We start from the raw sequence: 27,885 nt of genomic DNA, 5'->3' as shown, positions 1-27,885 counted from the left end.
ACTAAAGCTCTGGGAGTCACTGGGAGGAGAAGCAGGGGCCACAGGGCACCCCATGGTCTGTGCCATGGACATCACCTACAAACCACAGTGTTAGGTCACACCTTCTATTTGAGCCCACAGAGCCTCAATATAGCTGGCCCTTCTTCCATTTAATAAAAGGAAGACATTTATTAATAAAATTAATGGGAACCAAGCCCACAAAACCTAAGTAAGCTTGGCTCCAGAGTTAACATTTTATAAGGGACATTAAAAACTCTTCACAGAATTCTAGCAAAATAACCAGATGGATACTCTTTAAAAATCAATAAGGTATGAATTCAAGACCCATGTTGGAAAAATACTCAGAACTACTTTCTCCATGTTCACACTTTCAGATAGCCCGCCATACACGGGAAGGTCACTCTGGGAGATCACTCAGGTCTCAAGTTGTCTTTATTTACAGTGAGTACAGATTGCAACAGCAACTCTTACACCTTTTTTTCTGCCAATGTATTCTATCAGCTTTTCATTTATGTGTTCAAGTGAGCATCAGCCCAGCATGTGTTGGGCACCGAGGTAGGCACTGGAGAGCTAAAGATGAAGCCAATATGGCCCCACCCATAGGAAGCCCACGGTGCAGTATGCATTGTTTGCACCGAAACACCACTTATGCCTTCTAAGTAATACTGGAGACCTGGGGAATAAAAAGGGGCAGATGGAACTCTTACCTCCACATTTGGATACATTCCAAGCTTCTGGAGTCTTCAGGGCTCCAGGATTTTCTGGTCGTGGGCAAGGTTCACATGTGATTTGTCCTTCCTCATTTTGGAAGGTTCCATTTGGACACAAAATGCAGCGTTCTTGTTCTCCATCATAATACGTCCCAGCCCTGCAACTGACTAGCCAAAGGGGGAAATGATCTGGTCAATGAAGGCAGAGAAGCGAAGGAAGGATGATTTGAGAGCTAGAAATGAAGGTAAATAGATGACATTGAGCCCACGCTCCTCCACACAAATGCCCTAAATGCAGAATGTACCACCTTTGGGTTTTCTGTGCATACCCCTTGCCCTGATCCCTGTCGCCCACTCTTTGAGGTGTCCACATGGTTCCTAGACCATGAGCTCCTTAGAAGCAGGGATCACACTTGTCCTAATTATTTTTGAGCACAAGTACTTGATGACTTTTCCTATTTCACACGGCTGTCAGAATGATTATAAGGTAAAAACACTCACTGAACAGTGAGCACTGAACAGTGCTTAAAGAGGGTGCTATTAATTCCGGCTGATGGCATTCCTGAAGCCTTCCTAGAGGAGACCACATCTGCAGGGCAACTTAAAGGTGAATAGGATCTCCCCAAGAAGGAAAAGGGGCAGATCACAGAAAGTCATGCATGACATATGGGAGGAGAGGGAAGAAAGGAATGTTGGGATAGATTTTAAAAATTCTTGAATGCCAGGCATTTCAGTTTTCTTCTTCAGGGGGAGGAGCCATTGAAAGAAGAGGAATATGACCAGAGCTGAGTTTTGAAAAGCTCACTTTCTGGTGGCTGTGGGGAGGGTGATCTCGAGAGACTTACCAATAAGCTCCCCAACACAATGTGCTTCATGTTTATAATAAGTTAATGTTATGAAGAGTAAACCACGGTTAATGTCTCCCGAAAGAATAAACTATAAGGAAATTAATAAACTGTGTTTCTGGCTATATTTCTGGTACTGTTAGTTAAATGTAGATTCATACTTTGTTTTAGAATATGAATATAAAAGAAATATGTTTAAGTGGGTTCTCTAGTATCATATTCAGACATCAACATAACCATCAAAAGAGCCTTTTTAATGGCTAACATTTACTGAGTACTTACAATCTCCTGTTCACCACACCAAAAGTTTTACATATGTGATCTCAATCATCCCTAAAAACAACCCTAAGGACCTAACAACCCTGAGGAGTTAGGTGCTGTTATTAACTCCATTTTACAGAAACAGATACTTAAAGATGTTAAATAATTTGGCCAAGGTCCCACAGCTAGTCTATGAAATACACCTACGGTGAGATGAAGAGCTTTGAATTTAAGGGGGATAAAGGTCTTCAGCGAAAGTGCGGACTGAATCATAATTCAGGACTTTGCCAACGATTCTCTCTGTGGCATTAGGGGAGTCTGACTGGAATAAACACAGTCTCTTTTTAACTTAAACTGCTGAGAAACAGAAAACAAAATATCACATGATAAAATTAGCTATTACATCTCTTCAGTGTCTGTGAGGGGGATACCTGTTTTCACGCCATCTGACGAAGGCAATCTGCATACACACTTCTAGGGTTAAACATGGCCAAGTTCTCTATTATCATTCTTACAAATGTCTTTTCTTCTTTTTCTTCTTCTTTTTTTTTTTTTTAAAGATTTTACTTGTTTATTTGACAGACAGAGATCAAAAGTAGGCAGAGAGGCAGGCAGAGAGAGAGGAGGAAGCAGGCTTCCTGAGGAGGAGAGAGCCTGACACGGGGCTCGATCCTAGGACCCTAGGGTCATGGCCCAAGTCGAAGGCAGAGGCCTTATCTCACTGAGCTACCCAGGCGTACCTACAAATGTCTTTTCATTATTCACTTCATAATCTTAAAAAACAAAAAGCCCAAAACAAGGCTTTTCAAAATCCTAAGCTAAAATATGCCACATTTCAAATATTAGGTCTACAACTAAATGCAATCAATCAATAAAGTCTACTCTAAAATCTAACATTTTAATGCCTTTTTATGTTGTTTGGATTTCTTTCATAATATTCATGCATCATTTTTATTTATCATATTGAAAAAATTAGAAGTGAACCAAGCTCTTGCTATCTCAGCAAACAACACTGTAACAAGTCTGATGCACAGACCTGTGGCGGACAGAGTCTATAATTTCAGACGTGGTCTCTAAATGCAGTCTCCCTGGATAGTGGTTTCCCTGATGACTCAGTTTCAGCTCATCTCCCATGAAAAGGTGGGCTGAATTATATACTAGGAATTCATGACTTCTTATCCTGTGTCCCACTTGACTCTCCGAGGGCCCACAGTCCAGGAGGAAGAGGATAACTCCCTCATGGCTCTATAGGGTCAAGTGTCCTGAAGGCTGGCAGAAAGTAAATAAAACCGAGGCTATCCGGATCCCCTCTAGCCAAGCCAATGCCATTTCTGTAACATTCTATTGGCTAACGGGAAAACACCAGATGATGGTGATGATTTCAAGCCTCACTAACCCTAACCTGGAGTCAGATCGCATGGTCGTAGTTCCTCTGGCGGAACATGGGTCCTCTCCACGGGTGTGCCAGCATGGCTCTGGTTCTCCCTGGAAAGCGTAACTGGATGGGCTCCCGCTGCTCCGGGCGTCTGCTAGCTTCCTTAGAAGTATTTATAACCCCCAAAGACTTTGAGGTTACATTTTGAGAAGCCTCACAATGTCCCATATCTGTTGCAATTTTCCAACTGAGCAAAGGGCTGAGAGATGCCCCTCGGGCCAGCCTGCAGAAGGGAGGGCACCTGCTCTTTTTTCTCCCCGTGAAAGTCATGCTTCACAGAAACAAACTCACATTGCTGTTCATGGTTTCCATTTTCATTCCAGAAAGACCTACAGAAATCATTCCTGCCAAGCACCTTCCAAATTAATTTCTTTCACAAGGTAAAGATGAGCTAAACAGCAAAGAGGGACTCTGAAGAGATGCCTGAAAAGTGCTTTTTGCAAATGTGCTGAAGATCTGGCCTGAAGAGACCTCAATCACACGTTCCAGTTGGTTCTCTTTTCTCCTTGAGCAGCCGGCTTGTTTTGCTGCCCCAAACAAAGGAGTCAATTGCCCCTAAACACTTCAGGATCACAGCAAAGCTTTTGTGTGTCTTCAGCGACCATTAAAATCCCATTCTCAAATCCCACATAGCTGTTTTCTCCCTCTCTTAAAAAAACAAAAAAAACAAAAAACAAAAAACAAGAAAGCTTTTCTGATGCAAAAGGGAGAGACTGGCAGGGGCCAGGATTAATGTTGACAAAGAGACCTGAAGGCTCACCCTCTTTTCAACACCATGGCCTTTGAGTATTTCAGGCTATGGACAAACACTATGGTCTCTCTGTGGCGAAGATGGTGAACCTAATAAAAGAGGTCACTCTCTAGCATCTGACTGTTTTCTTAAGAGTCATGCCTTGACTTCTGAAGGAAAGCCACAAGCAGCCCACGTGGATTCCAGGGCGCTCTGGAACCTCTGGTTTGTCAGAGCTCAGAGGCTAGGACCACATGGTGGCCTTGGGATCCTGGTTCAAAACCCTCTCAAATGAGTGTTTCAGGGTAACAGGGGAGAGCAGCCCCTTACCTCAGAGGCTGAGCCGTCCTACCTGTCCAGGTTTTTGGTGTGTGTTCAGGTTTGCTAGAGTTGGGGCAGAGAGCTGAGTCCAGCCTGCCGCCTTCCTGGCTGGGTTCCCCAGGGCCTGCCATGTTCTCGTCATATCTAGTTAATGGGGGCCGAGATGTCACTTCCTTTCGAGTACCCCTTCTGCCCTCAATTTGAGTATTTCCCCAGACATGTGCCCTTTGCCCTCTTTTCTCTTAATGTGGGTGGTTATCCTTGAGATTTCACCTGTTGTCCCTATGAAAATTCATTAATTCCGTTTAATACTTAGCCCTGATTATGTGCAGGATACTGTTCTGAATGGAGCTAGAGCTATCACACAGAAGTCAGACACGGCCCTGCCCTAAAGGGATTTTCATTCTAGTGGAGAATATGGACACAAATACAGAGTAGAATGCTACTGAGAGGTAAGTATGATGAAGAAAAGCAAAACAAGGTAAAGAAGGGAAGGCAGGGTGGTGGGGGTAAAGTCCGTGTGTTTGTGGTCTCAGAAGAGTGGCCAGGCTTTCCTCTCTGAGCAGAGATCAGACTGAAAGGAGTGAAATGATCCTGCAATGGTATTTGCTTAATAGCAAAAAATGCCAGTGTAGGAGGAACAGAGTGGAAGGGCCAGGGTGATAGGAGAGGAATACTAAAAAGCAAGCAAGGGCCAGACAATGTAGGTTTTTGAAGGTCATGGTAAGGAAAGTAGACCTTACTCAAAGCGTGTTGGAGGTTTCACGTAGAGGAATGGCCTGGTCTGACTTATGTTTCCAACAGAACTTCTGACTGCTATGTGGAGAACACAGGGAGTCAGGCATGGGTGGGAAACAACTCAGAGCCTGTCACAACAGACTGGGCCCAGGATGTTGGTGGTTTGGAATAAGAGTGGTAATGATGGAGGAAGACAAAACTACTTAGAGTCAGAATATAATCTGAAGGCGGATATGACAGAATTTGCTAATGGACAGAATGAAAGAGATCAAGAAGAAGGTGAAGATTTTTCATTTGAGCAACGAGGTAAATAGAGGTGCTGTTTCCTGAGATGAGGGAGAAGCAGGTTTTACTTGGAAGGGAGGGAGGAGGATAAAATGTTTTGTTTAGAACACGCTGAGTTGAAGATGCCTGTTGGCCAGGCGAGTGCTGATACTGAGAAGGCATTGGTTTTACCAGGGGTCTCCAAGGTCGAATACTACACCTCGGGGGTTTATGAAATGATCCCCTGGGTGTGGGCAAAGCCTTTTCATGCTATGCCTAATTATTTTTACCTAAAAATAAGAAAAAAGGAAAGGTTCACTGGTTCAATGTATGGTGTCAGACAGGTCCCTCAGTCAGTCCACATCTCCGTGAGGCATAGATACACGTGAAGATACAAGATCTCCAAGGAAAGAAGGACAGGCATTCCCCAGCTCTGGGAGTGGGAAGGTCCTGACTGCTTAGCTTCTTTTCAATGTATGGAGAATTGTAATTTGCCTGGTTGAACAGGTTTCCAGATTGTATTATCCACCTTCAACCAAACTAACTGGCACAAAATAGCCAGCAACTTGAGAAAATCCTGCAAAAACCCTGGCCCGAAGGTACAACCAACAATGCAAGCCCAGGTGAGGGGCAGGGAAGCAGCGGGCAGATGCAAACTTTTACTCCAGGATGAGTTCTTTGTCAAATATCACAACACAGAAACAGAAATCAGATCTGACAAGAGCTCAGCCAAAACACCAGCAATGAACGAAAAGGTTATTTGAAAGATGGATTTACAACCTCTACTGCTAGCAATGGACCTTGCCAGACTATAAAGGTGGTACCTAAAGATGCGAACCAGTTATTTAAAAAAAATTTTTTTTTAAATTTTTATTTAATTATTTGACAGACAGAGATCACAAGTAGGCAGAGAGGCAGGCAGAGAGAGAAGGGGATGCAGGCTCCCTGCAGAGCAGAGAGCCCGATGTGGGGCTTGATCCCAGGACCCTGGGATCATGACCTGAGCTGAAGGCAGAGGCTTTAACCCACTGAGCCACCCAGGCACCCCTATTTTAAAATTTTTGTTTAATCTGTACCTCCTTTTTAAATCATGTACGTAATATATTAGCCAATAGAACAAGTATGTAGTTTTTAAATAAGTAAACGTTCATAAATTCAAAAATATTTTACTTTGGGGTGCCTAGGTGGCTCAGTGGGTTAAAGCCTCTGCCTTCGGCTCAGGTCATGATCCCGGGGTCCTGGGATCGAGCCCCGCATTGGACTCTCTGCTCAGCAGGGAGCCTGCCTCCCCCCCCTCCCGCCGCCTGCCTCTACCTACTTGTGATCTCTGTCAAATAAATAAATAAAATCTTAAATTTTTTTTTTTTTTTTTTTTTTTACTTTCAGTGTGTACGTACCAGCGCATGGTGGTGGCAGTGAATGAGGTCAGGTAGGACAGTGTGAAGGACTGAGCCCAGGGATACCCAGTGTTGAGAGATCAAAAATGAGGGAAGAACCAACATAGGAAATAAAAAGGAAGCAACCCGGAGGCGAAAGGAGAACCAAAAGAGTGTGCTGTCTGAACCCTGGGAGAAGAGGGTGTTTCTGGGAGGAGGAGAGGGTATCCCCAGTATTTGAATGAGAGTCAGCAACTGATTTTGGTAACATAAAGGCAGTTAGAAATCTCGGGAAAAACGGTTTCAGTAGAGACGTTGGGAACACAAACTCCAGACTGGCTAAAGTTGAGGAAAAAATGGGAGGGGAGGAAACAAATACAGCGAGTTTAGATAACTCTTTTAAGGAATTTTGCTCTGGGGGTGGGGTGGGGGGGGTGGGGCATGGTCAGAGAAATGAGGCAGTATCTGGAGAGAAGCATGAAGTCAAAGGAGGGTCTGTTTGGTTTTTAAGACAGGAGATATGTTGGTGTGCTGTTGGCAATGACCCAGGAGAGAGGAAGAATGCTGAGCTGAGGGGTCAGTGGGGACAACAATGGGAGCGATGTTCTTGAGAAGAGGAAAGCAGATGGGCTCCAGAGGCCAAGTGGAAGAGCTGGCCTTGGTTGGAACATGGGCTGTTCATCCATTTTAACAGGAAGCAGGGTGGAGTATGTGTGGACAGATGCAGGACAGGAGGTTTGGTCTGCATGTGATAAGATAAAGTCATTTCCCTAGATTCCCAGAAGCCCATGGACATCACTGCCTGGAAGTCTTGTTGCAACTTAAACTCAACGTGCTCAAGGGGAATGCTTCCCTTCCCTTCCTTGCCCAGTTATTTCTACCCCTCTGGCAAACAGCATCTCTGCTCCCCCAGTCACCAAGCCTCCAACCTTTACAATCCAGCCCGTAGTTATTATTCCAGACCTTTCCTCCCTGTTCCATCAGTCAGCTGCAGCATTCTGCAGCTGTGTTCCCTTGGTCCATCGGCTAATCTCCATCCCTGTGGCACCAGAGTGCTTTGATCCTTGCCATCTCTAGATTCCTGCCATAACCTTCCAACGACTTCCCTTGACTGTGTTCCTCCTTGCCTCAGCCCTGTCCCAGCCTACCGTCAGACTCACCTTCCTGAAGTGCTTCTCTGACTGCTTCCCTCCCTGACTCCAGAGTCTCCTTGACTTGACTCCCCTCACTCCTCTTGGTGTCTTTGATTCCGACCTCAGTCTTCAGTCTCCTTTTCTGCATCTGAATTTTCTTTCTTCCTTGGGCTTTCTCTCAAGAACCTATTTTTTCCTGCTTTTCCTATAAATCTTTTCTGATTATTTCTTCCCCAGTGATCACATTCATCCAACCATTCAACCAACCCACAGGCTTTCTCTCCATGCCTCCTGCATATTAAACAGGGCCGGGTGAGATGAGGGACACGTGGGAAGCAAGGGATGGATCAGAGGCAAAATCAGAAAACTCTGAGCTCACCCCAGCTCTTTCCTCTTCTAAGTCCCCAATCTAATTTATCACCAAATACTACTCACATTTCCTCCTAAATATTTCTAGAATCTATTGCTTCTTTTCTAGTCCATCTAGTCCATCTCTATTCTAGACCACATCTTGTGCCATCATGTTCTCAACATCTCTCATGCAAAGCATTCAGAAACTTCCAAGCTAGGTTTTCTGCCTCTGGTCCTAACTCTCAATCCAGTAAATGAAATTTTGCTAGAATACAAATACAACCTGACCCATTCCCTGATTCAACCCTCTCATGGCACCTTGTCACCTAGATATAAAGCCAAGGCTCCTTAGCAGCATACACAAGGTCTCTCATGACCTACTGTGTTTCTCCCACAAGCCAAGCCGCCCACCACATCCCCCCTTGGGCTCGAGGTTTAGTGGTACTGAGGTATCAATCACCTCCTGGGTCCATCTTGCTCAGTCACATTCCCCAAGGCTACTCCTCTGCCTGGATACTCCTCCCCATGGACGCGCCACTTGTGTATCCCTCAAAACTCAGTTTAGGCTTCTTCTCTCTGGGGAAGGCTTCTCTAACCCTTTCCTGGGAGGACCAAGTGTGACTTGAGAGGGATGTTCTCTTTTTTTTTTTTTTTTAATATTTTATTTATTTATTTGACAGACAGAGATCACAAGTAGGCAGAGAAACAGGCAGAGAGAGAGGAGGAAGCAGGCTCCCTGCTGAGCAGAGAGCCTGATGCGGGGCTTGATCCCAGGACCTGGGATCATGACCTGAGCTGAAGGCAGAGGCTTTAACCCACTGAGCCACCCAGGCACCCCGAGAGGGATGTTGTCTTATTTATAAAGGCCTCCTCAGCACCCACCACAGATCTGGCCCATGGAGGGTTCTCCATAAAGTGCTATCGGAGTTAGATACTCACATGGCACAGGCTGTACCCAGAAGAGAAAGCATTCCCATTGAGAGAGTTAGGAACACAGGCTCTTGAGACAGATCTGGAGTGGAAACCCCGGCACTGCCTCTTACTTGCTGGGTCACCCTGGGAAAACGCCTTACCTCCCTATGCCTTAGTTTCCTTATCTATTAAAAAAAAGGCCGGGACGCCTGGGTGGCTCAGTGGGTTAAACCGCTGCTTTCGGCTCAGGTCATGATCCCGGGGTCCTGGGATCAAGTCCCGCATCAGGCTCCTTGCTCGGCGGGGAGCCTGCCTCTCTCTCCGCCTCTCTCCACCTCTGCCTGCCTCTCTGCCTGCTTGTGTGCTTTCTCTCTCTCTTTCTGACAAATAAATAAAATCTTTAAAAAAAAAAAAAAAAGGCCAAAATAGACTTACAATGAGGCAAAATAGACTTACAATGAGGATCAAATGAGATAATATATGTAAAGTGCTTAGCACAGTGCTAAACACACTGTAAGTGCTCAATAAATGTCAACATTTTACTAAATTATGTTTTGTTTTGTTGTGGGTTTTTGGGAGGGGTTAGAAAGAGAGAAAGGTGGTGAGTGCTATGAAATGTGTAAGCCTGACGATTCACAGACCTGTACCTCTGGGGCAAATAATACATGATATGTTAATAAAAATAATTAATAAAAAAAAAGAGAGAGAGAAAGGAAGAGAGTGAATGGGGGTGGGGAGGGGCAGAGGGAGAGGGAGAGAGAATCTTAACACAGGCTCCATAACCACGGAGTCCCACACAGGGCTCGATCTCACAACCTTGAGATTATGACCTGCGCTGAAATCAAGAGTCGGACACTTAGCTGACTGAACCACCCAGGTATCCCCTAAATTCTGTTTCTTAAATTCTTTTAATCAAAAGAATTTCCTACCCCATTTGTGTGATAAGTATTGGTCTAATATTGGTTTATATCGCTAATAAAGACTTTATATCTTCCATGATTTAAACAGAAAAGAAAATTTCTGCCTGTTCGATTGCAAATAATTTCTCAATTCTGAAAAAATTAAATAGAAAATGCCTGGCTCATTCCTGCCTCAGGCCATTTGAACCTGCTGATCCCTCCTCAGCCAGAATACCCTCTGCCCCCATCAGAGCTTTACAAGGCTAGTTCCTTCTCACTTAGATCAAATGTCACCTGCTCTGAAAGCTTGCTGAACACCTGTGGGAAGTAATCCCTCCTCCACTCTGTCCTTCTCTGTACTTTTATCTTCATAATACTTATAACTTCTGAAACTACCTTTTTCTTTACTTTTTAATTGTCCATGTCCTATAAGAATGTGAATGTCATACAAGCCGGCTCCCCACCCTTTATGTTCTCACTGTTTCATCCCAAGATCAGAGTAGCCCAGAGTGGTATCTGAATATATACTGGTGGTATTAATTTTTCTCAACTGCTGCACAGGGAAGCGACTGCTCTTGAGAGTTGAATTAAACCCTCCCAGTCTCTCTCAAGAGCCCGGAACAAAATGCTTCCCTGGTTTGCCAGTTGCCTGGATGTGTCTTCAAAAATTTCAGCAAGTTTTAAGAATAATCACATATAAAAATATATATTTAGGCAAGTATAGACCTTAAATAATTCACCCTTTATGAAGGGATAAATAGCTATGAAAGAAAAAGAGAAATCCATGTCACCATTAATTTTTCTTTAGATATAAAGAAATTTTTATTTAGGAATTACTGTTATTAGCCCACATTATTACTATTATTTAGGAATTACTATGGAGATTAAGGAATTTGTTCCTCAGAGAATACAATCACTAATTTTTTTCCATCTTGCTAGAATTGAACACAGATGGTACAAAGGTCACCTGCAGCAGGCTGTCCCCAAAGTCCTTAAATGCCAAATGAATGAGACTTTTCTATGCAAAATGATTATAAAAAGAAAGAGTTTAATTGGTCAGAAGTGATTATGTTCTTTGATAAGACTTGGGACTTTAAAATTAATTTTTTAAGTGATATTGGAAAAACAATTCAGTGGAAAAATAGGCAGAGAATGTGGATACTCTCAGAATGAGAAAACCAAATGGCCACCGACGTATGACAGCAAACTCAGTTTTACTAAATAATCTAAGAAAAACAAGTTAACATTTGACTATCATTTTTGCTTATTAGATTTGCAAAAATTAAAAATATTAATGACAGGGCACCTGGGTGGCTCCGTGGGTTAAAGCCTCTGCCTTCAGCTCAGGTCATGGTCCCGGGGTCCTGGGATCGAGACCCACATTGGGCTCTCTGCTCTGCAGGGAGCCTGCTTCCTCCTCTCTCTCACTCTCTCTGCCTGCCTCTCTGCCTACTTGTGATCTCTGTCTGTCAAATAAATAAATAAAATCTAAAAAACAAAAATCCATGGCAAGCAACCCATGTAAGCAATGATGTGGGACAACGAGCTCTCAGCTACAAGGCTGGAGGGAGTCTATAGAGGAATGGTCTTTTTGCAGGATAATTTGGCAGCGTCTATTAAAATTTTAAGTCTGCATGTCTTTGACCCAATAAGTGGACTTCTATGACATTTCAGACATGTTGGCCACATGCACACACACACAAAATCTTCACTGAAGCATTGTTTGTAGTTTAAAAATTAGGAATAACTTAATTAAATGTTCACCACGGGGGTGTCATTAATAAATACCGGCATCTTAGAACAAATACAGACTAGGAAGCTTTAAAAGGAATAAGGTAATTCCTCTATTAGAAGGATGCTCATGATCCACCCTATCATTAGACACAACCCAGCACTATTCAAATAGTATTGATATATTTTTAAGGTGGGGGGAGGGGCAGAGAAAGAGAGAGAGTGAATGAATCCGGAGCAGCTCCAGGCCCAGCGTGGAGCCCAATGCGGGGCTCGATCTCACAACCCTGAAATCATGACCTTAGCCAAAATCAAGGGTCAGATGCTTCACTGACTGGGCCACCCAGGCGTCCCATATATTGAGACATGTTTTTAAAATATGGTTTCTTCATAGGTAAGTTGATAGCTCCCAAAGTTCAAAGTTCTTTGAAGACATAAGTCAGAAACCCTGTTACTCTTCTGCTCAAAACTCTTCACTGGCTTTGTTTCTCACTCAGATTCAGAGTCAGAGGCCTCACCCGGCTTCCCATTCCCTCATGATCTGGCCCCTGGCGACTGCTCTGACCTTCTCCCTTCCCCTCTCTCCCTCAGCTAGCTTTCTGGCCTTCTTTCCCTTGCCTCAGAGCTTTTGGTACTTGCTGCGTCCTTCACCTGGGACTCTTCCCCCAGATACCCCCGTAGCTTGCTTCCTTCCATCTCTCACATCTGGTTCCGAGTGACTCCGCAACAACCACAGTCCCCGACCATAGTCTACATTTGGGGGGAATATATTCCTCCTCAGCCCTCTCCCTGCCCTGCTACTTTCTAGTCCCCTTCCCTGCTTACCCCTCACATGCCCTTACCGCCATCTGCTCCACAACACAGTTCCTTCTTTACTGGTTTGTAACCTGGCTCCCTCTTCCTAAGATTTTTACCTTTTTGTTTAATTACTGCATTCCCAGCACCTAGAATAGTACCTGGCACACAGTAGGTGCTCAATAAATATTTACTAAATAAATAAATAAAATCTCATTTTTACATGTGCATGAAAACAGATGAAAAAAAAAAATACATCAAACCCACTGACAGTGATTCTTACCGAAGAATAGGATTAGGAGAAATTTTACCCTCACTGTATACGTTTCTGTACCACTTGGAACATACACTATTTTGGTAACTGGAAATGAAATAAAAAATATTTTAAAGGAAAAATGTAACAATTCCATCTGCCCTTCCAGTGACTTCAAATACTTTTGGGGGACCCTTTTGGCTGACACTGAAAATAATTTTCAAAAAGAACTACCCTAGGCATAGCTCCACTGTATGTACCATCCAGAGTTCAGAAAATACCAGTAAACTTGGTCTTTATGAGGTTCTAAGACCAGTCAATATTCCAGGAATATAAAGAATATTAGATACACTCCCTGCCCCTGCACACTTACTCACTCCCTAGCCCTAGTCTTTCTTTTTTCCTGTGTAGAATGCAACTTTCTTCTTTTTTTTTAATTGAAATTCAATTATCCAACATATAGTACATCATTAGTTTTTGATGTAGTGTTCAATGGTTAGTTGGGTGTAACACCCAGTGTTCATCACCACACATGCCCTCCTTAATACCCATCACCCAGTTACCCCATCTTTTAATTAACATATACAACCCCTCCTTATACACGCCTCCTCCCTTCAGCAGGAGGAAGAAATTTCACTGGTACTCTTTGTGCTGTTTTCTCTACATGGTAGAATCTTCAACACTGCAATCAGACAGGGTGAACGCCATCTGGTTCCATGGGGCTACAAAAGTCATCCATTGCTAGAGGGAGCTCTTGAGACAAGATGCATTGCCTCTCAGCAACAATCCAACTTAATTTAGCATGACAAGCATCTCAGGACACATTTACACACACAACAGCCACAGCATCTTTTCACAAGCTGTCATGGTCATGAGGCCTCTGTGAAGTAACTCCTGATCCTCATTCCTGGGCCTTTTTCCCAGGAGCACAGTCATGGTAGTATTGGCAATACTCTAGTTTTGCCTGATTTCTTAACTGGCCACGGAGGCTCCCTGGCAAGGCTGCAAGGCCTCTCCCTAACAGGACTGCAAATGCGGAAGGGGCTCCAGGTTAGCTCCGAGGGGCCAGTGGGAAGACTGGCCTGCCTGTCCCTGACAGCTTTCTGCAACTGACCCTGTGAAGTAGGTTAGCAACAGCAACTCTCATCACCATTTTGGTATGGAAACTGGAACTCTTAGAACTGTAAATGAGAACAAACCAACCAGCTGGGTTGTTTCTTTTTTTTTCTTTTTTTTTTTTTTCTTTTAAAGAGAGTCAGCTAGAATAAAAGTCAAGACTATTTGAGAACCAGCCCCTGGTGGACAATTACACTTGATTTTACACTTGATTTTTACTGCAGTTTGGCAAAGCAACAGATTTGGGCTGGGGGATTATTGCTGACAAGCCTCCTGAATGAGTGCCTTGGGCTCAGCTTTGCTTCTTCAGAAACACGGGTTTATTACTCCTTAGCTCAAGCCTCACTTCTAGGGCCTTCTAATGATGCTTGAGAAAGGACATCAATTTATTCTGGAGGGGGCTGGTTATCCAAACGCACCTTACTTGGGTCCAGAGCCCAGGCTTTGGAGTCAGATCGTCAGTGTGATCTAGAGCAAAAGAACCTATAGCCCTCTGAGCTCTGTTTTGTTCGTCTGTTAAGTGGAGTTAATAACACCAGCCTGGAAAGATGACCATTTGTGTTGAATGGGACAATGCAGGTACCATCTTAATGTTGTACTTGGGTCAGATGAAAACTCAAGAAATCATTTCCAGGATTATTATAAAGTGAGACTATAAAGGGATTACCTACAAAGGTAGAACCTCCCATAAAGGCCCAGAACAAACAAGTCTCAAGACTGACCATCCTAGAACGTCTTGCCCAGGTACCCCTTGCCTAGAACTTCATGAGTTGGTATTGTTCAAATGCTGCGTCTCAAACTTAATTCTGAAACACACACACACGTGCGTACACACACACACGCATGCACACACACACCCATATATGGTACTGTCACTACCAGTAGTCTTGGGCTGAAGCTCAGAGATCGCATAAGGCTGCCAAGTGGCCTCCAAGACTTGCCTCTGCACGAAAATATGGACAGGAGACTGTTCATGGCTGCCAGCAGCTGGGCCAGAGGGAAATGATGGGAACTGACAGTGGGGCATGCAGAAGGCTCATGGGTGCCTCACACCTATAGTCCTTCCCCTGCCCAGGACCACAGTGCTCTAAAGACCACTGTGCCTCAGACCCCTTAAGGTCAGCACTCCCTCTCCTCATCACCCTACCTCTTCCTTTCCATTCTTCAATTTGGCAAATGTTTATTAAGTGCCCCCCACAAGCCAGACACTGTGCCAGGCACTGGGGAGCTCCTGGTCCAGCAGACACAATAGGCCCCAACATGGTGTTCCTGAATGACAGTGGGTGTCCACAGTGTTCTCCGGAGTGAGTCCAGACAGGGAGAATGGGCCACACTTTTGGTGACCCCGAGTCTTTACAGAGCTCAAGACAGTTCCATTGGCAAGAATATCCCGGCCAGGCGGTCACTCACCACATTTGTTTCCTGCGCGGCCCTGACCCACTCCACAGGACTGCACTCGGTGTTCAGGTGTCCTGGGAGACTTTTTTGCCTCTTCCAGGTCCATGCCTGAGAGCTGGAGGTGAAACTGCTCCCTGTTGGCAGCCTTCCGGAGTGCACGGATGGCTTTCCGGAGCCGCTTCTCTGTTCGTTTGACGATGCAGCTCAGGTCACAAGAAGCTATGGAAATAAGAGGGATGGCTGTGGGCGAGGAGGTCAGGCTAAAGCAGTGAGGACGTCCAGACCCACTGCAGGACCCACCAGCAACACCCGCAGCTCCCTGAGAACAGAATGGGGGAGACCAGGGCTGGGCACCTTGTAGGCTGGGCAGCATTTGATTCAAACAGAAATTGGTTGACCAAAATGGAATCTTTGAGTTTTTAGGAAACAGATGATACCATGAGGTTCCAAACTAATTCAGTTTAGTTTGGGAGTGAAAAAGAGAAAACAAAACAAAAAAACAGGAGATACTTCAATGGTTGCATTACTTCCCCCGCCACCGCGCCCCCCTCCAAAGAATGATGAAAAGTGAAAGGCAAAGGAATAAGGAGCAAGCTGGGAGAAGCCTGGCACCAAAGACTGTTTTCAAACCAACCTGTCACCTCCTTTTGGTTAGTTTCAAGTTCAAACTCAACAGTGAAAAACATTTCCTTAGTGGCGCTTGGGCGGCCAGGGGCTCCTGGGACGTGCTTGCTGGAGCTGCATGTAAGGTTTGCATAGCGGAAGCTCTCTTTTACTGAGCTGTGCTTCTCTGTATGAAGAAACAAAATGATCGGAAGCCAGATCCTGGCAAAGCACTCGGCTGAACATTCGCTAGAGCTCAGTAAACATTTCATTAAAACGACTCTCAAGGGACAAAGTGATTAACTCCAGATGCCAAGACTCTGTAAGCCTCAGCTTGGAGCACAGTGACATTTTAATTTTGAAGAGCCTCCTGTATAAGTGAACAATTTAGCTCTCGAGAATGATTTTCATGGATGAATGCTGGATGTGTGCAACTGACCAGGCCCCTATGTGGAAAACAGGACGCGGGGTTGCCTTGCAGTCCTAACTGATGGTCTGCTAAGGTGTGCTTGTGTTCTCAGGGTTGGTTTCCTTAGAGCCAGACTGTGAAGTACCAAGCAGGGGCTGAGGCTTCGAACAGGGAATGAGCACAGGAGTGGAAAGGAAACCAACTCCTGCTTTCAGGCAAACTGAGCTTGGAGTAATTCCAACCCGAAGGGAAGCAGGAAAGCACATTAACAGTGATGTCACATTTTGGAATAACCAGGAGCAATATACGGCAGAAGGCATCTAGGAAATCAAAAAGTATCATGAAGGCATCTAGGATGGGAGGAAGTGTTGCATAAGGCAGGGCTCTGCACACCCCCATTCCAGACTCTGGCCGTCTCTCCCCCCACCTCCACTTCCAGTGGATCTTTTAACTAATGACTGTGAACCCAAACCAAAGAGCAATTCTGTGTATCATCCACACAACTGACCTGTCTCTAGTTTAAACTCTTTATTCAACTGAGGTGTCATCTGTATCACATTCCTCCTCAACATTGCAAGGCTGTTCAAAGCAATAAGTCATCAGGAGCCAAAGGAAGGGGGGGGCAAATTAATCCCACCCCACCCTACTCTCGGAAAAGTCCCCCTACCTTTTCAAAAGGCTAACTTCAAACCTCAAACTAAACAGACGCGTTGAAACTTCCTCTCCTTGAATTTTCCCAAGTCTATATTTTCAAACTTTTTATATTGGAGTAAGTTTAGATTTGCAGCAAAGTCACTTAGATAGAACTGAGAGTTCCCATATACTCTTTAAGTTTCCCCCCATGCTAACATCTTACATTATCGTGTACATTTATCAACACTGAGAAATTAACATAGTACGATACCATTAAGGAGATGAAAGACCAAGACTATTTTTTTTTTTTAAAGATTTTATTTATTCATTTGACAGAGAGATCACAAGCAGGCAGAGAGGCAGGCAGAGAGAGAGGAGGAAGCAGGCTCCCCTAGAGAGCAGAGAGCCCGATGCGGGGCTCGATCCCAGGACTCTGAGATCATGACCCGAGCCGAAGGCAGCGGCCCAACCCACTGAGCCACCCTGGCGCCCCTGACCAAGACTATTTTTAAATAATGCTTTTTTCCTGTGATCTAAAAGCATAAATTCTGGGGCACCTGGGTGATTCAGTTCATTGAGCAGCTGACTCTTGATTTTGGTCAGAAAATCTCAGGGTCATGGGATCAAGGCCCACACTGGGCTCCACATTCAGTGGGGTGTCTGCCTGAGAGTCTCTCTCCCTCTCCCTTTGCCCCTCCCCTCAAATAAATAAATATTTTAAATTAATTAATAATATATAAATATATTTATATTATATAGAATATATAATGATAAATATAAATAATATTAAATAAACATAAATATATAAATATATTTATATAATAAATAAATAATAAAATAAAATGATTAAAATAAATAAATAAAGTAAATGCTCACTGTGGAGAATTTGGAAAATCCTTAAGAAAAAAATGAAAATTTCCTGTCATCTCCCCACTGAACTATAACTACTATAATGATATGGTCAGCTTCCTTTCTTTTTCTTCTACTCACACTTTTTCTAACACAGTCTGGGTGTATTAGACATACAAAATCTTACTCTCATTATATTGTAAGAACATTTTCCTATGTCAGTAAACATTCTTTAAAAACACACAATTAATAGCTGCATAATATTCCATCAAATGGAGGTACCAAAATTCATCTCAGTTTCTTAAAATATGCAGTCATAAGTGACTACAGTGAGCCTCATATTTATTTGTATGATTTATGTGATGGCACACTGGGGAAAGAAGCAGCCCTAAGACATGAGTCATGATTTTTTTTAATCTCTAAAATTATTTTACGAAATAATACTGGAAATGTGAGCTGGGGGGGAGACGAGTGTTGGGTTCTGCTCTCCTCTACAAGGCCAGTTCTACTTGGATGGTGTTCATTCTGCTGAAGCCAATGGAGTCACTGCCTCCAAAGCCTGGATCCAGCAGGAAAGCTGGATATCACATCCTTGTTCATCAGAGATTATCTGAACCAAATCTTTCTCATTTCTTTGGCTTATATTCCAAGCAAACTCTGGGATCTAAAAAATTTAACCCAATACAATCACAAACTGCCAATCATCTCAAAGCCCTTACTGATTGCTGTGAACTTGGGTTTCTCCAGGGCTGACCATGTGTGCCTGGTAAAGGAAGCCCTGAAGTGTAAGTCCAGAGCTCTACAGGGGTGCTAGGCTAGGCTCCTCTTCCTCCTGTGGGGAGAGTCCCTGGAGATTCTGGACTGTTCGATCCCATTTGAAGGGCTCGGCATGTTACAGGCCCCTTTCCCAACATGCAAGCAAGCTCCCTACACCAGCTATCTGATTCCATACCTGGTAGTGCTGGTCGCAGACCCTCGGGAAACAGCTCAGCCTTTTTCAAACTACATTTGCCTTCATTTAGTTTAAAGGTTACACTTGTCCTGATGGTGGCGACATCTTCAGAAAGAAACAAGTGAGAGATGTTACCTTCAGAGGCAAAGGAATGGAAAGACCCGGATGGGGTTTATAATGGCGAGCTATCCCAAGGCTGGGTCCCACCACACTCTGCATATCCTGAGCCGCTCTCTTCTCCTGAGACCACAAAAGATTTGGCTCATGACCCTGAGGCTGGGAATGCCAGGAGCCTCCTAAGAGTTACACTTGTTCGTCCAGCTGAGATGAATCTAATGCTCAAATATAATAAAGAGAGGGCCCCAAACAACCTCAACACTGAAATGAACTATGAGGTCACTTTTGTGCCTTCCTGAGAAAGAAGACCAGAATCCCCTAATTCGAATTTGGACACGATTGCTGAGGGAAATGGTGGAGGGCAGATTCTCCTGGAGAAGCCTTTCCTGGGAGGACAAGTTTGAGGGAGCAGACAAGGATGGCACTCACCAAATGCGGCTAGGATGTCTGGGCTCTGGGGGGGCAGCAAAGGTCCCATTTTGAGGGCCTCGTGTGCAAAATTCTGCTCTCCCCCCACAATCGGTCTTAACTATATGTCAAGTTCTGGAGCCAAAGCCCAGGACTCACACGCTAGCTCATTGACTTGTGGTGAGAACTTAAGCAAGTTACTAAAACTCCCTAAGTCTCAGTTTCCTCCTCTGTCAAACAGACAAAATTGAGGTATTTACATTAAGGTACCTATATTACTATGAGGATTAAATGAGATGATACAAAAAAAAGAATAGCTTAGCCTACTGTCTGGCACACAGCAAGAACTGAATAACTAGTAACTATCAGTTTGCCCATCCTGGTTAGAATCCCAACTCCACTGTGTCCTATCTGAGTCACTCTGGGTACATTATTCTACCTCTCTGAACCTCAGGTTCTTCATCTGATTAATGAGAAGAATAGTAACATTTCCCTGAGCACTGCAGTGTGGATTAAATCAGCTCAGTCCTGTAATACAGTGGCTGGTATATTTGAACTGCTCGATCAATATATTTGAGTATTATTATCATGGTTCAGGTCTCTAGCTCTGCTCATATATGTAATATGGACATCAAGCAAGAATCAGGGGCACCTGGGTGGCTCAGTCAGTTAAGTGTCTGCCTTAGGTTCAGGTCATGATCCTGGAGTCCTGGGATTGACTCCCACATTGGGCTTCCTGCTTGGCTGCTTCTCCCCCTGACCCTCACTCTGCTTGGGCTCTCTCTCTCTCTCTCTCAAATAAATAAATAAAATCTTAAAAAAAAAAGAGAATAGTTTCCTCATTGATGTCCTCATGATGTAATCACAGAGATCTCTAAATCTGGGAGGATAAGGCTACTTTAAATCTTTACATTTCATTCTATGTCTTCTGACAAACAGAAAAGGTTTGGGACTGTTTCTCTGGACAGAATGTTTGCCCCGTCATGCCTATGTCTATCTCCACCAACACCATGTGCTCCAGGCACACCCTGCCTGCTGGGCCTTTGAGGTACAGGGAGTTTGGGAGACCTGAGTCTCCTGATCCCAGAGCTCTGTGGGCCTCTGCCCAACAGGATGACCCACCAGGGCTGAACACGGAGCCTCCGAGCACACAGTGGACACTCGGTAAATATCTGTTACGTGGTGAGTCAGTTTTCAGGCGCCAAGGCTGTGGGCAAGAACAGTCTGTAATGTGCTCGCAGCACTGAGGAGATTAAGAGAAAAAATAAAGCCAATGCCCAAGAACAGCACCCCAAGAACGAAGCCCTTTTAACACAGTGAACCCCAGAGAGAACACGCAGATTTGGTAATTACCCCCAAAAGCTGAGTCATTTGATTTTTGCTGTTTGCTCCTGAGAGAAGAGGAAGAGCCACAGGCAACAGAGTAGGCCTCTTGCAGTCCTGACAGACAGAACGTGGGTTGTCAACATGTAAGCAAGGTTACAGTCTCTCCTGGTAGCAGCTATATTCGCTCCCTGCCCCCCATGCCACAGAAACCACAGACAAATGCCCAGCATATGGGGTCTCAAAGCATGAGCCTCCCCAGTGGTCAAGCGGCAGCTGGCCAAAGACCTGGAAAACTTTTGAGGGCATTGAACACCTAACGGCCAGGAAGGCATGGCCCTGGCACGAGGACTCGCCCGGGGGACTGGGACCCACTCACCTGAAGAGAGGTGAATGCCCGAGTGACATCTGAGGAAGCACCTGTCTCCTCCGCCACTCTTACCGCAATGCAGGGACACATAGGGTGATACGCTAGTGGGCAGGACCCCCTTCACCTCTGGACAGGACAAAAAGCAGACACTTACAGAAAGAGCAGGACACTTCCAGGTGAGTCCCAGACACCCAAGGCCCCAAGGAAAGAAGGGAGGGCTGATACCCAGCACAGAACACAAGACACAGGGCACTATTTCCCTCCAAGGTAAAGAAGCTACTTGCATGCTCTTTTTTTTCCCATGCAGGAAAACAGAAGGGAGTTCCAACCTACGCAGAAGCACAGACGGAAACACCGAAGAGCCTGTAAAGTATCTCCTGTTTTTGAACTATTTCAAGAATGGCTGCTGCCACTGAGGGGAGAAGCATCAGGGGCAGGATGAAGGCGGGTGCACTCCGGGCCCCGTGGGGACAGAGCTGCCTGCGGACTGAGAGACGTGGGACCCCTTACCCACACAGTCTTTTTTATTCCAGTGGAGCTTGTATGCGGAGTGGCATCGGCATTCGTAGCTGCCCACTGTGTTCACGCAGACCTGCTGACAGCCCCCGTTGTTGACGCTGCACTCATCAGTGTCTGCAGAACAAAACACTCTCCTGTCACAGCAGCCTGCTGGGGACCAGGCTGACGCCATCCCTCCCCTGAGGAAGGAGCAGCAGGGAAGTCACAGGGTCGAAACCCACTAACCCAAGGGAAGGTGCTAGCTGCCTTCAGGATGTGCACTGGGCCCCAGCTGACCCCGCTCCCCACTCTGTGGGTTTCCTGGCACGCGCTTCACCAGGATGGTCTCAAGTTCCATTCTGGACCAAACCTTTCCCCTATTAAGGATACTCAGAAGGGGACACACTCCACTTCCACACGTCCAAACTCAAACACTGCTCAGGCCTCAGATGTGAAGTTCTACCATCCTCCTGGGCTACATGCTAAGGGAGACAGAGTTAGGACTCCTCACTGGACAGTTCATATTCAGTAGTTGAATTATAGAGAAGGGAAATTACTTGCTTTAATCCCCATCTACCCAAGACCGAGTCCAGGTTGGAAGGCAGCGCCACCTAAAACCCAGACACACATCCGTATTCAGGCCACACATCCTTGGGGTTTCCTGATGGACTGAAAGAGGATGTGTGTAGCCCTGCCAGGGATATATTGAAAAGAAGGAGAGACGATGTTATCTACACCAAATCACTGCTATCCATTCTTCTTAAGTACAGGGTACAAGAATTGGGCAGGAAGTATTTAAGCCCCGGGTTCCCAAACATTTGGATACTCAGGATCACCGTGGAAGCCATAGCCATTCTGAATCAGAATCTGAATCTGTATTCTCAAAGATTGTTGAATGAACCTGATGATCATGGGGGGCAGGGTGGGAGTCATTTGAGGTCAAATCCGATTTATGCCATAGTCTACATGAGAATCAGGACAGATGACATCAGAACACAGGGCTACATGGGCACAGCACAGACAGATGGAGTCGATGGTCCACTTCCAGCTCAAAGATCAGCTCAGATCTTGAAACAGGCTTCTCAGCTGGTTCCTGGGCACAGCAAGGCTGTGGAAATGGTTGATGCCCTGCCAAGTCTAAGGACTGTGACTTTATGATTCACGGGGAAGTTCCAACAGACAGGGTATCAGCTCCTGAGAGATCCTCCCACGGTCTGAATATACTACATCAATAAAGTCAATAAAGAGTTCACAGTTGATTAGCTCAGTTCTTCTCTCTGCTCCATAATGTAACATGTTAAAGGGATCAATGTTTTTAAGCCCTTAACAGATGCTTCCCTTGAGTCGATGAACTCACTACTGCTGTACTAAAATGTCCCACTCATTCCCCAATATGGGAAACTTGACCGGGACCTGGGGAAACTGTGGAAGGTAGGCCCGTCTCCCCTGCAGGACCAACCTCCCCTGCCTCTAGAGAGGCCTTCTGCTCACCTCCACAGTGGGTGAAGCCGTAGAGGGTGTACCCTTTGTTGCAAGCACATGTGAATGTTCCGGGGTGGTTGAGGCAGCTGTGGTCACAGGTCCTATCCAAAGAGCATTCATCCACATCTGTAATTGTCAAAGGGAGAGGGGAGCTGAAACCAACGCTGAGGGGTGAGTACAAAGAACAGGTCTATAACTCCACTCACTGACCAACAAGAAAAACAACGTAAACAGAATTTAAAAAGTGTCCATCAGTTCTCCTGCTTGCTTGTGTTACAGAAAATGTTGAGCAGTAAGTATACTCACAATCAGAATCCTTATTTCTAAATTCTGTTGTAAATTGCAGTTGCCTTTAAGCTCAGTTGGTCTCTCTCTATCCCATGCTTATCTACAGGGCTGAGTAATTTAAAATATTTAAATGAAGCTAAATGAGATAACATTCCTTAAAAGGGTTTGCAAATGATAAGCTAACCCATGCATTACTGTTGTTACATCACTATTGGTAAAGCAACAGTACTGATTATATGAGCTATAGCAAATGGAAAGGAGAAAACAGTTGGGGTTGGAAATAAATCTGGTTCTTATCTTTCCAGAATTAGTCTTTGGGCCCCAAGAGGCCAACTGGGTTTTAATGTCCTCTGCATTGAAAGAATGCATGAACACTAACATCCTCAGTGATTTTCTATCACAGATACTAAAATTTGGTTATTAAGCTCCAAACTGGATCCTGTTGGCCAATCCCTTGGCTTTGTTCTTCTGCCATGGTTCAGTCCCACAGAGCCCCTCCTGTCCTGGTCCAAGGTGGAGGCATCGCTGGCTCCGGCCAGGGTCCTGGAAACTAGCTTAGGAGGCTGCCTTTGTCATCTCTTCTCCCCTGGTCTGGTCCTCACATCTTTCCTGTAGACTAGAATTTCAGTGCTTCACTTCCTCAACTCTTTGGAGGGTTTTAACAGAGTTACGACTTGCATCTCCAAATGGATAAACCAGTACCAGTGCAGAACTCCGTGGAAGCCAACTATCCCAGAGCTAGATCTCTTTTTCAACATCAAATGTGCCATAAGAAACTATGTTAATAAAAAACAAACATTTGGAAGGAACTGGAGGGATGAAGAAATGAAATTTAAAAGGGCAAATTCTTACAAAACCTCTTCATCACTAGCTTTTCCCAGAAATCCTGGCAGTTTCTTCAGTAAATCTGTTTTGTGAAAATATTCTTTCTACCAAGACCAATCAGTGAAAAATAAGAAAAAGTCCATTTCTTTCCTAGTAATTGATGTTACTCTATGAATTCTGCTATTAACATCAGCCAGTTGTTGAGAAAGTGGACTTGTTCAGTAGCCGGCTTTGGCTGCAAATGACGGGCTGTTGCTTTGCCAAAAATAATGAGATCACTTTTCTAATTTCTTTTTAATATGTTTACACAGCTTAAACAGTATTTCTGGTTCTATACATTCTGAAACATTATGTGGAACATCAAATTTGCTTTCCAAGTACAATGAGAGAAAGCCATGCAATAGTCATCTAGAATGAACTTGTTGAATTTAAACGGGGCTATACTTGAACTGCCTGACAAATTATTTATTAAGAGAAAGAAAAAAAAGAACAGAGAAACCTAATTCACACACCATAAGATTAAAAAAAAGGGTAATGTTACATTTTTATTACTTGAAGTGAGAGTAAATATTATTTTCTGATTTTAATTCTGGGATTTCTAACAAAATAATTTAGGCTGTTCTTATTCCCAGAAATGGAACAAGACTACATGACAGCACATCTTTCCTGAGAGCGGCTTCCTGTATATCCATGGGGCATAAAAGGTGTTCATCTGAAAATATCAATCACGCCTCACATCCAACACACCAAAGAGTTACCACCACCCCAAAGAGTTATCAATAACAACAACCGCTCCCCAAAGATGTTTCCTTGACACCCCTTGTGTGGGAGCAATGCATCTAAGAGGAGTTCTGTAACACTGCCCGAAGACCAACCAGCATTGCCTCCACTCAGTCCCTCTCCCCAGGCCCCAAAGGCTGGTTGGTCATTAAAATAAGGGCTATAAGGAAGAGACCAACCGGTACATGACCTTGATTATGGGTTGACCCCAACTTTTCGCTAGGAAAAAGTAAGGTATGTTAACAGAACCTACATATTTCAGCCACCAAGTTTTGTCATAAAATCCACAAAACTAAAGGAAAATTTAGAAGAGAGAAATTATTCATAATCTCAACACCCTAATGCAAACCTGTTTACGCTCTGTGATCCATGCCATTTCTGGCAGCGAGCTCTGCTGTAATCACACCAGATGGATGCTTTGAGGTGTTCTCTAATCATTAACAGCTTAATGTCCAAAATACACTTGTGAGCTACATCAGTGTTTTTATTCTACCAACAGATGAAGTAAGTGAAGCATGGGCCGGAGGCTGGATTAATGACTCCGTCCAGAAGCCCAAGGAGCCAGTCTCTGCCAGCGTGGGGTTTCGTCTTCCCGGCTCCAACAGCGGGCGCTGCACAGCCCAGCTACGTTTCAGCACATACCTTGGCAAGACTTTTCATCTGTTAATAATTTAAATCCCTTTTTGCAGCTGCAGTCAAAACTGCCCACGGTGTTTTTGCAGAAATGATCGCAGCCTCCATTGCGGCTCTGGCACTCATCGATATCTGTAACAGGAAAGCATGGGCAAATCAGAGAGTGAAATGGGCCTGCCTTTCCCCAAATCCCTGACGTGCTACTGTGTGTGTGCTTCGTTCCTCTCTGCTACAGAAACAGACCCGTGAAAGCATGCAAGGGTGTTTGCTCATGTTTTCAATCTTACACATGTTTTCTTGTTTGGCTGAACCAACTGGGAAAGGCAAGTACCTCAGCCCCTCAAGAATTCTGACTTTTGCTACCCTTGGATAGCATTAAGGAAACAAGTTATGGGAAAAGAATGGTAATGTCCTGTTATATTCTCATCCTTGCACGGCTCTCTCGAGATAAGGGGGCTCCCTTCGGTATACTTTCCATTCCAGTTTAATGATTAAAGTTATAAGGAATTAGGACATTTGTTTGGGCAAATTATATGATGATCAAGTAGCCTCAAAGCTTTTAAATGATTCCTGATACTCAAATTAATCCTATCTTCTCTCAGTTTCATCTGGTAACTGGCTATCTGCTTTGTATCATGTTAAAGAACTAAGCCTTTGTACTCTTGCCCGTGAAATACTAGCAGGTCATTGAGGTCTCTATTCATCAGTAAAAGTTAATTGTACAGCTATTCATTAAGTTCTCTGGATAAAAATCTTGGCTGTTATTTCTATAATAATCTCTAGGCTGTTATTTATGAGATGTGATATTATCACCTGCAAATGAATGTTTTCTTGAACTTCTGCCTTTTTTCTAATAAGGCCGCTGCCTGGGTTATCTGATGTTCACAGAAGTTGACCTTCTCAACAGTTAGTGTAATTAAGTTGGCTCTAATTAAGCCTACTCAATTATAATCTTCCACTAGCCCAGGGAAGAAAAGCTTCCACCGAAATGAATCATAAGCTTTCTGGAGTCTCTCTGGAGGTATGGAGGGGACAAGCTGCCTTTATCCCCACACATTAGCAGCTTGGAGAAGCACAGGCTACCTTTACAGGTCTTCCCATCCAATTGGAGTGTGAATCCCACAGGACAACTGCAATGAACACCTGTCGAAGTATCCTTACAGGTGCGATCACAGCCTCCATTGTTGACAGCACACGTTTCTGACAAGGGGGTAAGAAAGACAGTTAGCTTGCTAAAGGAGCCCTGATGCAGCTGGGAGAGAGGATAAGACTGCAGGATTAATGCTTGACAAAGTTCACGGAAGCCAAGAAGCACTGTGGGGCACTCACAGTTGTAGCCCAAGTCTCTACCACCTGCAGGTGAGATAAACGGAGAGCCGGTGTAGCTCCTCTCACCCACCTAAATGAGTGACATCTCCCAAAGAAGCTTGATAGAAGGTTAAAAATGTGTCTCCAGCCTGCTGAGCCTTTCCCCCCTCCACTGGCAGATCGGAAGCTACTACGTGTTCCTACTGATCCGTAGCCACTGACCCGCGCAGTGTGGCCACATCTGGAAAGCTAGATGCGAATGCAGAACAGGGCAAAGGAAGATGGTCCCTCCTTAATCCAGAACCCTCTCCCTTCAAAATAAGTAATGGGCAAAGCAAGAGAGGGCAAGCTTCGCCTACTCCAACCATTCCCTTGCTATAGAACAATGACTTCATCCTTGCAGCTGTCAGTCAACTCAGATTAGGGATTTACCTTTCCCTGCAAGGAGAAAGAATGGTCAGAAGTACATGAAAAATCAGCCACAGTTGGTAAGTCGCATCTATAGAGAAGAGAAACAATGAGCAAATGTCCTTCTAGTTTTACTTACTGACTTTACTTCCATAGCTACATCAATGTAAAGCCTTGGAGGGAAAGCTTAGTTCTAATTAAATATGCCAGACAGAATAGGTTTCCTCTCAAAACCTAACATGAGAGTAAATAGATTTTTTAAAGTATAAATCCTTTTTTTAAAAAAAGATTTTATTTATTTATTGGACAGAGAGAAATCACAAGCAGGCAGAGAGGCAGGCAGAGAGAGAGGGAGAAGCAGGTCCCTGCCGAGCAGAGAGCCTGATTCGGGGCTCGATACCAGGACCCTGGGACCATGACCTGAGCTGAAGGCAGAGGCTTAACCCACTGAGCCACCCAGGTGCCCCTAAAGTATAAATCCTTAAGAACTGGTATAGCCACTGTGGAAAACAGTATGGAGGTCCCCAAAATGTTAAAAATAGAACTACCCTATGATCCAGCAATCGCACTACTGGGTATTTACCCCCAAAATATGAAAACACTAATTCAAAGGGATACATGCACTGCTCCCCAATGTTTATAGCAGCACGATATACAATAGCCAAAGTATGGAAACAGCCCAAGTGTCCGCTGATTGATGAATGGATGAAGAAGAGGTAGTGTGTGTGTGT

At 44.5% G+C, this 27,885-nt stretch overlaps 1 protein-coding gene across 3 annotated transcripts in view; it reads right to left on the bottom strand.

Moving 5' to 3' along the window:
- LOC111159361 (signal peptide, CUB domain and EGF like domain containing 2) overlaps positions 1-27,885 on the bottom strand; it is a 66,469-nt gene that overhangs the window by 11,280 nt on the left and 27,304 nt on the right. Inside the window, exons 8-16 of one of the 3 annotated variants that reach the window (XM_022521768.1) lie at positions 26,522-26,638; positions 25,448-25,570; positions 22,922-23,038; positions 21,443-21,565; positions 20,942-21,058; positions 20,593-20,679; positions 18,715-18,819; positions 15,903-16,058; positions 15,281-15,487 (exon numbers count right to left, since the gene is read on the bottom strand). In XM_022521768.1, the coding sequence (XP_022377476.1) occupies positions 15,281-15,487; positions 15,903-16,058; positions 18,715-18,819; positions 20,593-20,679; positions 20,942-21,058; positions 21,443-21,565; positions 22,922-23,038; positions 25,448-25,570; positions 26,522-26,638 (1,152 nt within the window). Of the gene's footprint in view, positions 1-707; positions 879-15,280; positions 15,488-15,902; positions 16,059-18,714; positions 18,820-20,592; positions 20,680-20,941; positions 21,059-21,442; positions 21,566-22,921; positions 23,039-25,447; positions 25,571-26,521; positions 26,639-27,885 lie in introns of all 3 variants that reach the window. The other 2 variants (XM_022521767.1, XM_022521769.1) reach the window with 2 other exon arrangements.

Source organism: Enhydra lutris, unplaced genomic scaffold, assembly GCF_002288905.1.
Source record: "Enhydra lutris kenyoni isolate GAN:26980312 unplaced genomic scaffold, ASM228890v2 scaffoldscaffold68, whole genome shotgun sequence".
NCBI classification, from domain to species: domain Eukaryota; kingdom Metazoa; phylum Chordata; class Mammalia; order Carnivora; family Mustelidae; genus Enhydra; species Enhydra lutris.
This window is presented reverse-complemented; position numbering and strand designations above follow the sequence as displayed.